We start from the raw sequence: 15,734 nt of genomic DNA, 5'->3' as shown, positions 1-15,734 counted from the left end.
GTTCGTCTTGAACCGCCTGGTCTGGCTTGGAGGTCAGCTCTCTTCGACACGCCGGCTCCACGCAGTGCAGCCAATCTCGTGAGGGCCGCTGTGCAACGCTGTCCGGGTCATGAGCTACACTAGGGCCACGCCGATAGTTCTTGTCACACGCCCATGCGCCAAATTCTGCGTCGGCTGTAATGATGCGGGAAGGTGGAATTGCCCAATTCCGGGATGATGTTCGGAGCGCACCCATGTTACGCATTCGCTTGGTCCGCGGTCAGCGCGATGGGAGTTTGGAGCCAACGGTGGCGGGATCGTGGGAATCGCGGCACGCTGCAAGGGTGCAAGTTTTGGTTAGCGGGCATTAAGCTTGTTCCTTCCCTGCCTGAAGCCCTTGCATGTCCCTGAAGTGGGAAAGTGGGGGAGGCTGGAATCCCTGGCGGCGCGCCTTACGAAGTCCGGCGGCCCTGTTGCTTGCTTGGGAAAGAGTGTGGCACTTCAAAGGCTGGAAGGCGGAGAGATGGAGGGGCGGAGCGGCCGCCTTCCCCCCACCAACCTCCGGTGACCGCCAACCTGAACCATTTGCAATCTCCGCCCGTTGAGCCATCAATTTGCGAGAGTCGAGGAGGGACTGGCGTGGCGTCCCTGTGTTTTGAACAAGAGCAGCTGAACCCTGACGACATCGATACAGATCGAGGGGCTTCAGGTTGGCCAACAGCTGATCAACCAGAATGCAGTGGAACTACAAGTGTGGAAGGCCTTGCCAGGCCCGGAGGAGACACAGCGACTCGAGAAGGCTGGCTGGTGGGACCTTGGGCATTTGCCCGAGCCGAGCAGGAACCGTTCCTCGCTGCACAGCCGGATTTGGTCTAGTACACTAAAGCGGCGTTCAGCTTGGTCTGAGCCTCACGGGGTGTGTCAGCACCCACAAGCGTCGTGTACGGATTCATCCGTATTTCCTGGGGATTGAAACACAGTTCCACAGCAAGGGGGAAATTGGCGCATCGCATCTTTCCCGGATGCATTGTGCAGGCTTCTTGGCCGAGAGTTTGCGGCGTTGGTTCGCCGTATCTCCAACGTAGGCACAAGTATCTGCAAGTAAATTTTTTTTTTCTTCTTTAGTTGCCGATTTACTCTTTGTTCGATGCGACAAAAGTAGCATCAGCGTAGGTGCACTCGGCGCTCCCTACTACTAGCCTCAAGCTTCCCTCTCCACAGCACGAGTACGGATTCCCTATACTGCTACACTGTCATAAAGGAATGTGTAGGTACATGGGTATATCGTATGTACATGTACATACTGTACGGATTACAGACCACGGTGCCTTACGTATGTACATACTATAGTACCTTACATTAGGTAAGGTGCATACCTTTCATACCTCCGGATCACCTAATCCCAGCTTTGGCACGCTTGAGACAGGCGCTAGCGTGCATCCCATGAAGATCACGGGCATGGGTGCTGCGGGGCGCACATGAGAACCACCTCAGCTTCCGAATCGGCACCATGTATTCCACCAACGTACGTAACCAGCCTATGAAGCAAGCCGCCAAGGTGCATACTATACTACTGCAAGTAGGGCTTGAATGGTGTGTCTGATGTCAGAAGGGAACCCGGACGTTCTTCTCCTATGTTGTAGGGTGTATTTGGGGTTCAAGTTTGCTTTAGGCACGTGGGTACTCGCTTATTGGCTTTTGGAGGTGCAACCATTCCCGCCCTACACAGCAGGTTCGGAGAATAGTATACCAGACGCACTTTGCCGCCCATCAAGGACCTATCACGGTTCATGGCAGGAGAGAGTGCGGGCAGAGTTTCACTTTTCCGGGTCACATGGGGAAAACGGAATCTCAGGAGAGGTAGGTAGAAGCAGGGCAGGTACAAAGTACACACATGCATGGGCCGTGTATGACGGGTGATGTGGTGGTATGTAAGGGATGTACTCCTTACATCCCTTTGCACCTACCCGGACTGTAGGTTCCCACTCTGTACATGCTTTACCGGGCAAACCGAAAAACACTAGGCAAGAGGGCTAAAGTCATGCTTGCACGTTTGGCGATTGCGGGAGCTGTCAGCTGTACGTCCCTTGGCTGCCAGCCTAACGCGACGTGAATTGCCTTCTCCTAGCTGGAAACGAGCTCAACTACAGATACGTAGGGCAGTACGGTACATGATGCAGCGTCTTCCAGGTTCTAGACTCCCTAAGAAGAGCTTACACTATATTTCCTGGAGCCCAAAGAAGCAGCAACGTAACTACTAGGGCCTCATCACGCCTACGTGCTTCCCCTCCCAACGGTGCCGGACGCGACAATGCGATTACCAATGCGGTCTTGCCCAAGAGCTACTCAAATGGGGTTGCTTCTACCCACGATTCTCGTCGTTATTGGTTTCTTATCAGAAAGGATTATGGGCCGGACTGCTGCAAGGGCTGCTGCTCGGCACACTTGTAGCGGTCGCTGACACAGGGCAGTTGTTCCAAACGACCCGCTCGCCTCTTTTCGGTCTCTTTTTCCCTTTTTGTCAGTCCCGATCGTCCCCCGCTGACAGGAGCAGCAGTTGCGAAACGAGGAAGGGATCGCCCGTGCCCCGCCCTCGTTCCTCAGCCCTACGAACCAGATCCCGGCAAGCCCTGCCCCACCTCTGTTTTGCGAACCCTGCGCCAACGAAACCCGGAGTTACTGCATGTGTAATCGGCGGCTCGTGGGGTTCGGTAACGAGAAAACAGCCGCAAGCCGCCGATGTCTCTTAGCGAACGCCGTATACACTGTTATTACCACCGGTGATTGGTTGTTCACCGAACAATACTGTCGCCGTTTTGGAACTGCCCTTGCTCTGCGGAATACTCCGTACACTTGGCTGGGCCAAAATCGAGAGGGTGTGTATGTATGTATGTATGTACATACATACATACACACCTAACCTACCTCGGCTGGGGCAGGAAGAATGACCCTAAATTTGTCCGAGTGCGACGGCAACTCATAGGGCTCCATCGCAGACTGTCGTTGACCGCCAGTTTCTCGTGCACCGCGCTGGACTTTTTGTAGCACTACCGTCTTGGCATTTGAGCTTGTGACAACACACAAGGGTACGAAGGAGAGGAGGAGCTGCAACGTCGAGGCGATTGTGAGATGCCGTGTTGGCGGTTCGGCTTGGGGGCGGGACCGCCACTGATTGGTTGGTTGGGCGGCGCACAGCTCAGCTCAGATGGCCCGCGCCGCGCCACAGATCGCCCCCAGGCTCGGCACTTGCCACTCAACAGCAAATGCGCATGAACTCACATTCGTGTTACCCTTCTAGTCCGTTGATACCGTCTGTTTGACGCGCTTATCAACCATGCCGTTGAGGAGCATCTGGCCAACAAGCTGCGAGAAACCAAGATAACTAGACGATTTGCTGCGCCATCCCTGTCCGATCTCGCCTTGATCCCTTGGTCTCCCGCAGCATGCGAATCCTGTTTCACAGACTGTGGCCTTGTTCCCAACGGTGTTTGGCCCGAGGCCCCGACTGGATACTGGATATGGAGTCTTTGAAGGCTTACTGGTAGTACTAGCCGCGTTGCCCAGAAAACAGCGCTCCACTGTCCGTATGTTGGAGAGCCTCGAGGCTGAGCAAAGAAACGGGATTGCGTAACTCCCTTTCAGCCTGCCTGGTTGCACCACACTAGATGGCCCCTCACGTGCGACCGAGTCTGGTCAGCAGTCAGCGTGGGCGGAACCGGGAGCGACCTCATGGGCCATTGTTCCGCCCCCCCTCCCTCCTCCTGCGCCGCGCATCATCCGTGGATCTCCCACTCCTGGAGTCGAACAGACACCCGACGCCCGACCAGAGCTCAACTTGATGTGTCTCCCATGACCAATAACCGGCCCAACCTAACCTTCGGAGACTCCAATTGCTGGACAGTCCGTGGCGGCCGAGTTTATTGGCGGATTAAGCTGCTCTTAGCATCACCATTCGCCTGGGAGTAGCTTCAGGAACGTCCAGCGAGACGAGACCGAATGCTGCGAGGCTAGTATTCGTAATGGTTTGCTCGAGCTGGAAACTTGTCCGGCACCGTAATGGGTATGTATATACATGATATGGTGAGATTGGGTATTGGATCGCCAACCACCCGTGTGCCCAAGCGTAGACATGTGAACAAAAAAGACCCTGGCCAGGTCATAAACGCTAACCGCCGTCAACTTGGTCGCCTCAGTAGCGAAGAATGATATAATGGCGAGAAAAAGGAGAAAAAAACAAATAAGAGCCAGGGGACGAGGAGTCGTGAGGCTAGAGGCTGTCTTGGTATCGCCGGCATATCCATCCATTCGCTCACCCTTCCCGACAGATGGTCCAAGATTGATGATGAGTCCATAACCAGCCAAGCGCGGTCATACAGAGAGACCAGCCTTTTCTCCAAAGGACGTCATATGCCCTCCCTTCCCCCTCCCAATCCAGCAAGCGCGTCAAAACCAATGTAATTCTTGGCGCTTCGCTTGTTCCATGCCTCCACTTCCCCAACACAGCCTCCTTCTTGACGACACAATCCAGCACCTTCAAGCGCCAGGCAAACAGAAGCCTCTCATTTCCACGCAACGAAATCCCTTCCCAGCGTCTCGGGACGAAGACTGGGATAATGAAGACAGGCGCAGCAGGTTTTTTTTTTTTTTTGGGGGGGGGGGGGTTGGGGGGGAGGGGGGAAACAAGGTGCACGCATCTCCAATGGAAGTACATCGCTGGGCCACCGTGTTCATGACAGAGACGACACCTCCACACCCAACCCCACCGACACCTGCTGCGCCTGCCCCGGCAAGGGCAACGAGGACACCCCTTCGGCGGCCTCACTTGGTGCGGGCGCCGCCCCGGCCGACGTGACATCTGCTTCGTCCTCCATCAACTTGATCATGTCCTCCAAATTCTCATCCAGCATCTCGTGATCCTCAGGCGGCAGGCACGATTTGAGAAGGTGCAGGTACTTGTCGATCTTTTCGCCTGTGCCGGTCAGGCCGCGGGCTTCGACGTACTCTGCTTCGGCGCGGCGCTGTTCCTGAAGGAGGGCCCGCAGCTCGGTCGCGAGGCGGAGACGTTCCTGCGGATCATCGTCTGCTGGGTCTTTCTTCGTGCCGTTGTCTGCGGTGGCGCCGTCCGGCTGAGGGCCGCCGGATGTGTCCGCAGGCTGGCCGTTGGGCAGGTCGGCAGGTTTGCTGCTGTCGCCGTTAACGGTGGCCAGCTCTTTGTTGACGGCCTCTTGTAGGGCAAGGCGATTTTGATGCGTTAGGTAGGCGAGCACCTGCTTAGCCGCTTCGGCGGCTTCGGCTTCCGTCTTCGCGGCTGCCTCGTCCGCTTCTAGGTGAGATTCAAGGTCGGCGACCGAGGCCCTCAAGTTTGCCAGCTCGGCCTGGGTGTTGATGAGAATACGTTTGGCCTCCTTCTCTGCCTCCTCCTTCTCGTCGATCTCGTTCTCGTAACTCTGGGCGAGGTCTTGGAACTTCTGCAGGACAAGAGGGGTGATCCGGGACTGAACGGTATTTGCGGCCTCGCTCCGGAAACTGGCCTGTCTCTTGCCGTCCGAGTCGGCCACGGCGTCGCGGAACGCATTATGCCGCTGGGAGTCGGGGGCGAAGGGACTAGACGATCGCTGGGGTGCCCCCCGAGCTGCTTTAGACTTGGAAGCATTGAGCTCCCTGATCAGGTCCTCAGCCCTGACGCCCTGGTTATTGGGGATGTCGGTTGATGCTCCCCGGCCGAGCAGCGCCCGAATGCACTTGCGGGCATCCCGCATTGCCGCCAGGTGCAGGGCAGTGTTGCCGTCATTGTCTTGAGCATCCAACAATCGCTGCAGTTCGTCCGCGGACCGCGTCTCTTGCAGCTTGTTGAGGATATTCTCGAGATAGTAGCGCGAGCATGAGTGACTCGTGACACGCCCGCTCTTCATGACGGCAGCATGGTGGATGACGGTACATCCGGACGCGTCCCGCGCGTCTACGGTGCTGAACAGCTCCTTCATGACCATGGGAAAGGTCTGTTTCTCGTAGCAGTTTGTGAAGTTGACGGACCGCATGAAGGGGGTTTCCCCCCGTATGTTTCGCGAGGCGAGGTTGGCGCTGAACCGCTTCAGCTGCTTGATCACCTCGACATCGCCCATTGCGGACGCCCAGTGCAGCGCAGTATGCTGTTCTGTGTCGATGGGCCAGTCGGGTTGAAAGTTTGTCGGGGGATCGGGGCGAATCGCAGGCTGCTCGTTTCTAGAGAGCAGGAAGTAGTCTAACAATTCGTCCCCGTACATGGCGTGTTGCTGTTCCGTCATGTCCTGCAGCATCTCCTCCCGCTTGCGCTTCCGGTGACCGGTCGAGTATTGTGACATATCGTAGCGGTCGTCCTCGGCCATGTAGGACGCCGAGGCAACCGTCAGGTTGTCCGGGGTGTCATCCTCGTTTAGCTGGCTCGCGTTGTCGTAGTCTTCCTGGAAAGCAGCACCTTGTTGATGGCGTGAGAAGACGGCGGCTTGAGAGAGGCTTGCGTTCTTGTTCTGCGACTTACTGCCCCATTTCGGAACAGCAGGCCGGGCCTTCGGGACCTTCGGCTTGCTGGCATGTCTCGGCGCGGGCGGCGGGCTCTCATTGCCGGGCTGAAATTCGAAGATGGGCCGCAGCCGCTCGTAGACGTTGTTGCGCTGGGCCAGCGCCTCGCCGTGCTCGAGCGGGATCCACGTTCCTGGAAGGGCAGGTCAGCGGGCTGGGAAGTGGGCTTAACGGGCGAGCACAAGCGCACCTTGGTATTTCCCGTAACCTCCCTGGATCTTCTCGTGAATGTCTTTTTGCACGTCGCGCTCAAGAATGCGTGTCCGGGCGGGCTTGTCGAAGCCGGCGGCCTTGAGAATGTGCGTTGCATTGATCCAATTATCTTCTCGGCGGCGCATCACATGCTCCTTAAGGTCCGGACCAAACTGGTATTCGTAGACAGGAATCTACAAACATGACAGAAGCAGTCAGCACGGGAGGGGCAAGCTCTGGAGAGTTCGGTACCTACACCGCTATACGTAGCGCTGTATATCCCCGCCTTTGGGTGGTCGGCGGCCATTTTCTCGGCGGGCTTTGGACCTCAGAATCTCGTTAAGTTAGAGAACAAAGCCGCTCTAAGATGGGCCGAGGGACGTGAGCATTGGCTAATCGCACGACTGCGATACAGGTGCCGATAGCGAGATCGCGATAATTTGGAATTTGAAAGAACAACGCAGAAGAGGAGAGAGGCAGATGGTATTGCTGTTCAAAGGGAGGATGGTTATACAAGGTTATCTTGAAGGTATCAAGTCGGGCCAGGGTCCAATGAGCTGCGGCGGATTGGCAGAGGCAGCAGTGAGCACGAGTCGCGAAAAAGACGCGGGAGGGTTGGAAGCGTGGGGATGGAGGGAGACGCGACCTGACGCGAATTGCTAAAGTGCCCCTTCCCTGCACGTGATGGCCAGAGCTAATGCACGGGCCATCTCTCGAGATGGAGCGGCCGAAACATCAAGATACTCCTAGAGAGAGGTTTAGTCACCCCTATCTTAGTTGTGATAAAGCTGAGAAACGGGTTGCATTAACTCCTATCAGATAACCGCAGTGTCGGTACCACATAAACTTAGGTTAATAGAGTGAACTTAAGCAGAAAATGGGTTAGCTTTCAGATGAATGGACATCATTATTAGAACCAAGGAAATCTAATTAAGGTCAATGTTCTGTGACTCGGAACGGACCTCTCTTCTACATGGGGTATGCTTTCATCCCAACATCAAAGGTGCCGCAGAGACATAACGACCTCGGCTCTCTGGGGTTTTGGGAAGTGGGTAAGTACGGATTACATACACGGCCATGACGAGTTCATGCCTCTTCACTCGTGGGCTTCTTGCGTCAAGAACTAACGATGATGTGGAGGGTATCTTTGTAGCCCGATCGGTTGTGGACAACGAAAGCAAACCATATGCACATGATATAGAAGATGATTACGCATATTTGCGAGGTGTAATGCGGACTCCCATCATTCACTTGATGGTAGTGACTGGTGACTGAACTCATGGTCGGGTTTTGGTGGCTCTTTCCCAGGTTGAGAGGGGGCTGCTCGCGTGCGGCCGCGTGTGACCCGCCTGGAAATGGGGATGATCTCCCCTGAGACAGCCGACTAAGGCACCATCTGGGGCACTGCAGCCCCTGATTGGCAGATCCTCCACAGAACCATCCCAGGGGGCACGCACCCATTTTTTGCCGTGTTCCACGCACGTTGTTCTCAGGGTCTTCGAGTTTTAGCTTCAATTGCACCATCACCCTAACCCCACGAAACCCAGACTTTTCGGTCGTCATTTCTCCTCAACCGGGAGTGACCGGTGCCGGGTCTAAAGTTTTGCACTTTTTACTTAAATTCGTGTCCCGTACGATCTGTAACTCACGTTCTTCAACTCCTGGGTTGGTTTCTCTACTTGCCGTCAGCTTCTATGGCGGTTGACGTCACGTTGCATTCCAACCGGACTGGCACCCGCGACAAACCAACCTTCAAGATAACCTACCTGACACCCGTCTCAGCGACCCGAGTCGGGTGAAGATCGCCCCCGGCTTTAAAGAGATCGGTCGAGATCCGGGGGACGGGCAGCTAGTAATTAATTATACAGTAATCCGTACATCGCGCCATGCTCCGCGACTCCCGCTCCGCCGACCCGCTCCTTGCCCACCACGACGACGACAACGACCGCGGCCGCCCATCTTACCGCAGCCCTAGCCGACGCACCAGCCCGCTGCCCTCCCGATCACACCTTTCCACCACCATCACCACCACCACCACCACCACCCGCGCGTACGTCGCCCCCGTTAGCACCTCCCCCCCGCCGACTTCGCCTCGTGGCTTGTCCGCTCGCCCAGCCTTCGCCCGCCGCAGCCCAGCAGCGGCAGCGGCAGCGGCAGCGGCAACGACAACAACAATGCGATCTCGCAGCCCCGCCCTAACCACGGCTGCGGCGGCCGGCGCCGAGGCCCGCAGGCGGTACACGTATGCCGCCTTCTTCCTGATCGTCTGCCTGGTCTCCTTCACGGTGCAGACCATGCTGGCCTCGGAGATCCAGCACGACCGCGGGTGGGACAAGGCCTATTGCATGCTGTACCTGACGCACGGCTCGTGGGTGCTGCTGTGGCCGCTGCAGCTGGCCGTGCTCTGGGTGCGCCGGTCGCCGCCCGAGCAGAGCTGGCGCCGCTTCTGGGACGGCCACGTGCGCACGCTGCGGGCCATCGCGCTCGTCGTGGAGACGCGGGACGTCAAGGCGGCGGCCGCCGCCGCCGCCATGACCACCGTGAGGGAGTCCGCCGTCTACGGTCAGCTGGGCGGCGGGGTCGGCGGCGGGAGCGGGGGTGGCCTGCTCGAGTACGGCCACTCGCCCGTCAAGTACCTCGGCAAGGCCACCGCCGTCATCACGTCGGCGCTCACCGTCGCCGGGCTGAGCTGGTACCTGGCTGTGAGCATGACGACACCGAGTGATTTGACGGCCATCTACAACTGCAGCGCCTTCTTCGCCTACGCCTTCTCGGTGCCGCTGCTCAAGGAGAGACTGCGGGCGGACAAGATGCTGGCCGTGGCCGTGGCCATCGTCGGCGTCCTGGTGGTCGCGTATGGCGACGGCGGGGACGGAGGCCCCGAAGAGTCCTCCTCCTCTTCAACCGCGTCGCCCGGTGGCGCCGGTGCCAGTAACGGAGGTGTGGTGGACCCCGCCGCCAGGTTCGCGGGGAATCTCATCATCGGCGCCGGTTCCGTGCTGTACGGGCTGTACGAGGTCCTGTACAAGCGCTTCGCGTGCCCTCCCGAGGGCATGGACGCCACCAGGGGGGTCATCTTCGCCAACACCTTCGGCAGCCTGATGGGCGCCTTCACCCTGCTGGTGTTGTGGATTCCGCTGCCGGTGCTGCACGTCCTCGGGTGGGAGAAGTTTGAGGTTCCGACCGGCGAGACTGCGTGGCTGCTCTTCATCAGCGTCATCATGAACATGATGTTTTCCGGTTCGTTCCTCGTGCTCATCTCGTTGACGAGCCCGGTCCTCAGCTCCGTCGCCTCGTTGCTGACCATCTTCATGGTGGCCATTGTCGACTGGTTTGTGACGGGGACACCGCTGAGCGGGGCCGCCGTCCTGGGCGGGCTGCTGATCGTCGCCGCCTTCGTCATGCTGAGCTGGAGCACGTGGCGCGAGATGAACGAGGAGGAGCGGAGGAAGCAGATCGACCTGAGCAGCGGCGACGAGGATGACTAGTGGCAGATACGTCGGCTGGTCCGGACGCGGAGGGATTGCTTTTAAACCCCACACGGCTTCATTTGGTGCTCCGGGTGTGATCACCAAGTGATCACCAAGGGGAAAACTCCCAGGCTGGTTCTTTGCTTGTTTTTTTTTTTTTGTCTTGACCCGGGAAGTTCTCTAGCTGGGTTCCGTGGGACAGCTTGTAAGACGAATAGAGGACAGGGATACGCAAGATTTCGGCGTTGGGGTGGTGTTCAGACGTGTCGCATGGCTCTGCGCGAGCCGCTAGATCCACTAGAGACTCTCCACGTCACATTATTATCTCATGGCATCCCATACACAATCTGGGAGACAATCGCATATATCCGACGCGCATGAAACGATAGAGTTCATTTCTGATACTACACAGCGCAGCTTCATTCGAGTGACTCGGGGTCTTGTTTTCGTACGTGGTCTAGAACTTCAGGGGAAGGCGATTGCTGGTGGGAAGCCCGACTGCTGCCAAGCATTGCGGTAATCGCCACCACTGTCGTTGGTCGAGAACGGCGAGTCGTGGATTTTGAGACAGTAACGTGATTCGACGTTGGAACGGTCTCCATTAACACGGCACGTATCCAAAACCTGCTTTTCGCCGTGGCTGTTGAATATCCAAGTGGACGAACGGCATGAACAGTTTGATGAGGACGCTACAGGAAGCTTTATCTCGACTGGGAACAAAAGGGTTGGTCCCGCCCTCAGCTTCCTCGAGCCCCGTCAGAACCGGGTTCCCTAACGAGGACACCTTCGGCCTCGACATGCCACCCGGTCTGGCTCTCTTCCACCCATTCGACAGCGTCCAACCACGCCTCTCGGTCTGATGAGTCTCCGGTTTCGAATCTGCGAAGATACTGCCAATTGTGTACTCCGCCCTGGGCCGGGCCCTCCTCCATGATTACATGCTCATGGGGTCCGGTATGAGACGCATCGACCTCGCTATCTTGGTCGTGATCGTCAGCGACGTTCGTGTTGTTATCGTTGACGTTGTTCGGTGGTAAGGGGGCAGCCGCAGAAAGCAGCATATTTTGCATGGCTAACTTGTAGCAGCTATTTCGCTCCAGCCACAAGTCCGATGCATTGACATGGTCCATTTCTTTCTCGTCGAGCAGAATGTCATTGCGGGGTACGAGCTGGAGGTACAAGCTGTCGATGCGCGGCAACCGATCCACGAGCATTCGAAAATGTGTGGCAACCGGGAAAATGGCAATGTACGAGAGGGAGGTGACCGTGGGGGGAACCATCATAACGTTGAGGGGGGCCTCCTCACAGCCGAGCAACGACCCTAGGATGGAGGGAGGACGTCGGTCGAAGAAGTGATATGTCCTGTAGACGCGGATGGAGGAGTTCTCGTTCAGGAGCAGGTGGGTCCAAGGTCTGATCGTAAACAGTTCCGTCCGGACGTAGTCGCGCTCCGTGGAGCATTTGCGTGAAGCTGTGGGAGCAGCCGGACGAGCTCCCTCGGACCGAACAAGGAGAGGCGGCGGCGAGCTCCTTGAAGAACCGTCCATCGACAAGGACAAGATATGCAGGCGCTCCTCGGTGGAGAAGAAGTCGGCGTCTCCGACATATACCATGCACGAGAGTAGCCGAGCCAGTGTCTGAGGAGAGGCGATGAGGGTCAGCCTCAAAGGGTTCATGATGCCAAACAGCATACGCCAGAGCCAGTTGTTATCCCCGTTGTAGACCGTGGCGGAGCTGATCTGGGCGGCATATTGCGCATGGGTGTCGCTGATCGAGTTCCATCTTGCTTGCTTCCATTCCTCCAGACTGCTGCTGATTCGAGAGCCACTCCTTCGGTCAGTGGTTGTCGCAGAAGGGAGTGCTTCCTCGCGACACACAACAATGGTGAGTGAGCGAACATGGCGCGCTAGATTATTGGCGCGCAAGAACGCCAGGATGGAAATGCTCTCGGAGGGGTCGTCCGACTGTGACTCCGAGATCTCGTTGGGTCGACTGAGAAGTTGGTCGCAGGACGCCAGGCGCCAGACGACGTGGCGGAAGAGCAGAGGCAGAACAACTGCACGCCATTTCCTGTTGACAAGGGAGGCCTTCTTGAGCGGACAGTTGGGGTCACAAAGCATTCTGCAGTCCGGCTGATCGTTCAGCCGATGCTCGGAGGGCGCGGCGTGGTCGAGCGCATCGAACACCTGGCGTAGCAGTTCTGGTGGGAGTGCTCCCACCGTTGTTCCCTGGACAGACATCTTGCCGCTTAATTTTCCTTGTCCTTCTCCTTCGCCGGGCCTGTAGATATAACACCGAAAGTTCCTTGACCTAGTCGGCGCCAGAGCCCGGAAAAATGAAGGTGAATGCGAGTTGCCCTGGATTGCAGTTCCTCGTTAGTTGCGCGCTGGGAAACTTGAGGGACCGCGATGCAGCGGCCGAGGTGGCAGCGCGGCAGTTAAAAGCAATTTCACATCGCTTAGTGGGAACTTTTACATGGAGAGTCTGGACGGAGAAATGTGCTGCTGATGATAGTTGGATAGGGCGTTCGGTTGTCTCGAGGGGAGTTGCAGCGGGTGATCTCATCTCAGAACCTGGATTGAAGCTACATGGAGCTAATGGTGGGGTTTCAGGGCTCCAGGGGTCCCGACCGTGCGGGCAACTGGAGTGGTAGGTGCCCCACCGCCATTGGTTCAGCGGCTCCTGCCCAGGTTCGCGAACAGCAGCATCTGATCTCAAGTACAGAATTAGACAGGTACATGCAGGTTAATCCGTACGGTTAGTTGTTACGCAGTGCGAGTTAGTAATTGCCCGACTTGGCCTTCCTTGATGACTCTCTTGCCCGCATTCTTGCACAAGTATCGGGTACATACATACATACATACCTGAAGCAGCAGCACCAAAGGCCCAAAGCAAGTACCCCTCTCCCATTCACAATGGGCAAATTCCATTGAGCCAATCAACTATGTTTGGTCCCCGCGTGTAAACACAATTGACGTACTTCGATTGAGAATCGCTTTCGGTACCTCCTTACCTTTCTGTAAGTACCTGAGGCGCCTTCAGCGCGTACGCCCCTCCCCTTCTTGATTCCCATCGATGCGCTCCAACATCTCCAGGCTAACTTCCATTCTTTCATCCAGAGAAGTCACTGCAATCCCGAGTTTAAGCATCCTTCACGTGGCTCGTCTTTTCGTTCAGCTCTTCGGCGTGCAGCACCTCGGTAATTAACTTGTCTTGACGGCGAGCATTCTCGCCGGCCTCGAAGACTGCAAAGAAGTGGTCAGTCAATCTTCTCACACAGCACCAAATCTCAACAAGCTGGCAACAGAAAGCGATAACGTACGGAAGGCGAGCTCCTCGAGAGAGCGGCCGGACGTCTCGGGCCAAAGGAACCAGATCAGGACTGCCTCGACAAAGATCCAGCAGCAATACACGAGCAGGAACTTCCAGCCGATAGCCTGGGTGCCTGTGTTGATATCCGGTCAGCCGTCGCCCACAAGAACGGACTTGTGTGTGACCCGTATCGGCGTGTTTCACTAAGCGTGCGCGCATGCAGCCTTACCGATGGGGTTGACGTTGGTGCCGAAAAATTGGGCCGCCTTGCCCCAGAATTGGAAGATGGCGATACCGCGGGCGCGCTGGGCGAACGGGAAGATCTCGATGAGGTAGGCTGCCGGCCGACCACCATTAGCAACCTATCCCGGGGCGTCTTTCTCGTCTTTCTCGACTCACTGTAGGTCAGGGCGTTGAAGCACAGGTTGTACGCCGGGCTGTAGGCGTAGATCCAGAAAAGCGATAGCTTGGCCGCCACCTGGGACCGGTCGACGATGAAGATGGCCGTGCACGTAGTCCAGGCGACGTATACGGCCAGGATGGACAGGATGCCCGTCAGGTACATGGTCCGCCTCCGGAAGCGCATCACCACCAGGGCCGCGCTCACGCCGCACACCAGCGACCAGCACTGGTTGCCGAGGTTGTACTGCGCCTGGAAAGTCGGGTCCGTGTAGCCGATGAGCTTGAGCACGTCACCCAGGAAGTACGAGATGACCACGTTGCCCGACAGCTGCGTGAACAGGCCGAGCAGCGAGCCGATGATGAGGCGCCGCCGCATGCCCGCAGTGCGCACCAGGTCCAGCCACGACCGCTTCGAGTTCTCGAGCTCGATCTGCAGCGTTGCCTTGATCTCGGCGATCTCGGCCTTGACGAACTCGGACTCGGCGTTGCCCTCGGCGTGGTACGCCACCAGCACCTCCTCGGCCTCCTCGATCCGGTCCTTGCTCAGCAGGAAGCGCGGCGACTCGGGCAGGAAGAAGACAAACGTGACCTGCAGCAGCGACGGCGCCATCTGCAGGAACGACGGGATCCGCCACGACCAGTCGTTGTTGATCTGCTGCGTCCCAAACGTCGTCCCCGCCGCCACGATGGCTCCGATAAAGTAGCACGCGTTGAAGAGCGACGTCAGGATCGGCCGTTCCTTGGGGTAACCCAGCTCGCCGATCAGGCAGGAGCCCGCGACGATGGCGTAGGGCAGGCCGAAACCGATAATGCCGCGCGCCATGATGTACATGGGGCCTAAATCAAATGCCTCGTCGCTTTAGCTACCCCGTCGCCTACGCCGGACAGCTGGTGGTCGGCAGCACTACTCACCGTTGATCGCGAGGCCCTGAATAATGGTGCCAATGATCATGATGCAGGAGCCAAACATGATGCACCATCGGCGGCCCCAGATGTCGTTGACGAGCGGGATGAAGGGGAGACCGATGACAGAGCCAAGCGGGAGGGCAGAAGCGAGGATGCCATTGTATGCCCCGCTGGGGTGTCCAAAATCTGGAGGCGAGAATTAGCTCCCCGTTTGATCTTTTTTTTTTTTTTTGTTCCGTCACTCTTTTCTCCCAAGGGCATCGGGGAGCGCCGGGGCGACTCACACTCTTTCCACGCCGGCAGAAGTTGGGCCGAGTTGATGATCTGCGAGTCGAAACCAGAGGTCATCTCGATGCCGATGACACAGGGGAACAATAAGAAGTACATCCTGCGCAGGTTCGGTTTCTTGTACCAGGGCACCGGATCCTCCATCGCCATGCGATGGATCAGATTGTCCGGGCTAGCTCCGCCGCCGCCGCCGCCCATCTTGGCCGGGGTTGCTGTGTCGTCTGGACGCTGTCGAAAAGAAAACAAAGCTATGGATCTCACCAAGTTCAGGGTCCAATTCACAGTCCCTGGCCGATAAGATTTGCTCTGAGAGATGCAGAGACGCCGAAGGGCCCTGCAAGACACAATGAGACCTTAAGCCTGGCTGGGGGGCGCCGGTGCTGGAAAAGCATATAAAGGGACCAGCATGTCTCTCCCAATCCGAACGAGGCAGCTAACATGATTGGAGCAGTCATGTTGCAAATCCTGACATTTGACGTGTGCATGCAACCGGAAGGATCTAGCAGGATGGGATTCGATGGCTCCGTCCGCCCAGTTTCACTCGCTGTCCTGTCCATATTGCACCGACGCCACCCTGACGGGTCTTCCCGGTCGGGGAATGTTGGACACCACCGAACCAGAGCAGGT

General features: G+C 57.4%; 4 protein-coding genes across 4 annotated transcripts; 1 reads left to right on the top strand and 3 right to left on the bottom strand.

Moving 5' to 3' along the window:
* Positions 1 to 4,633: 4,633 nt before the first annotated feature.
* MYCTH_2302964 (uncharacterized protein) lies at positions 4,634 to 7,405 on the bottom strand. The gene is made up of 3 exons (XM_003662336.1): positions 6,986 to 7,405; positions 6,728 to 6,923; positions 4,634 to 6,670 (listed from the first exon to the last, which is right to left on the bottom strand). The coding sequence occupies exons 1-3, from the start codon at positions 7,034 to 7,036 to the stop codon at positions 4,707 to 4,709; spliced, it is 2,211 nt and encodes a 736-aa protein (XP_003662384.1). The 5' UTR covers positions 7,037 to 7,405; the 3' UTR covers positions 4,634 to 4,706.
* A 1,162-nt stretch (positions 7,406 to 8,567) lies between these two features.
* Positions 8,568 to 10,217, top strand: MYCTH_2091570 (uncharacterized protein; the record flags this gene model as incomplete). Its single annotated transcript, XM_003662335.1, has 1 exon — positions 8,568 to 10,217. Exon 1 carries the CDS (start codon positions 8,616 to 8,618, stop codon positions 10,215 to 10,217), a length of 1,602 nt encoding a protein of 533 aa, XP_003662383.1. The 5' UTR covers positions 8,568 to 8,615.
* Positions 10,218 to 10,828: 611 nt separating this feature from the next.
* Positions 10,829 to 12,728, bottom strand: MYCTH_2302962 (uncharacterized protein). The gene has a single exon (XM_003662334.1). It carries the CDS (start codon positions 12,437 to 12,439, stop codon positions 10,937 to 10,939), a length of 1,503 nt encoding a protein of 500 aa, XP_003662382.1. The 5' UTR covers positions 12,440 to 12,728; the 3' UTR covers positions 10,829 to 10,936.
* A 506-nt stretch (positions 12,729 to 13,234) lies between these two features.
* Positions 13,235 to 15,425, bottom strand: MYCTH_2302958 (uncharacterized protein). The gene is made up of 6 exons (XM_003662333.1): positions 15,104 to 15,425; positions 14,826 to 15,005; positions 13,911 to 14,750; positions 13,741 to 13,848; positions 13,522 to 13,644; positions 13,235 to 13,444 (listed from the first exon to the last, which is right to left on the bottom strand). Exons 1-6 carry the CDS (start codon positions 15,303 to 15,305, stop codon positions 13,341 to 13,343), a joined length of 1,557 nt encoding a protein of 518 aa, XP_003662381.1. The 5' UTR covers positions 15,306 to 15,425; the 3' UTR covers positions 13,235 to 13,340.
* Positions 15,426 to 15,734: the final 309 nt, after the last annotated feature.

Source organism: Thermothelomyces thermophilus, chromosome 2 (genome assembly GCF_000226095.1).
Source record: "Thermothelomyces thermophilus ATCC 42464 chromosome 2, complete sequence".
Classification (NCBI taxonomy): Eukaryota; Fungi; Ascomycota; class Sordariomycetes; order Sordariales; family Chaetomiaceae; genus Thermothelomyces; species Thermothelomyces thermophilus.
Note: the sequence above shows the minus strand (reverse complement) of the source record. Positions and strands in the feature narration are given on the sequence as shown.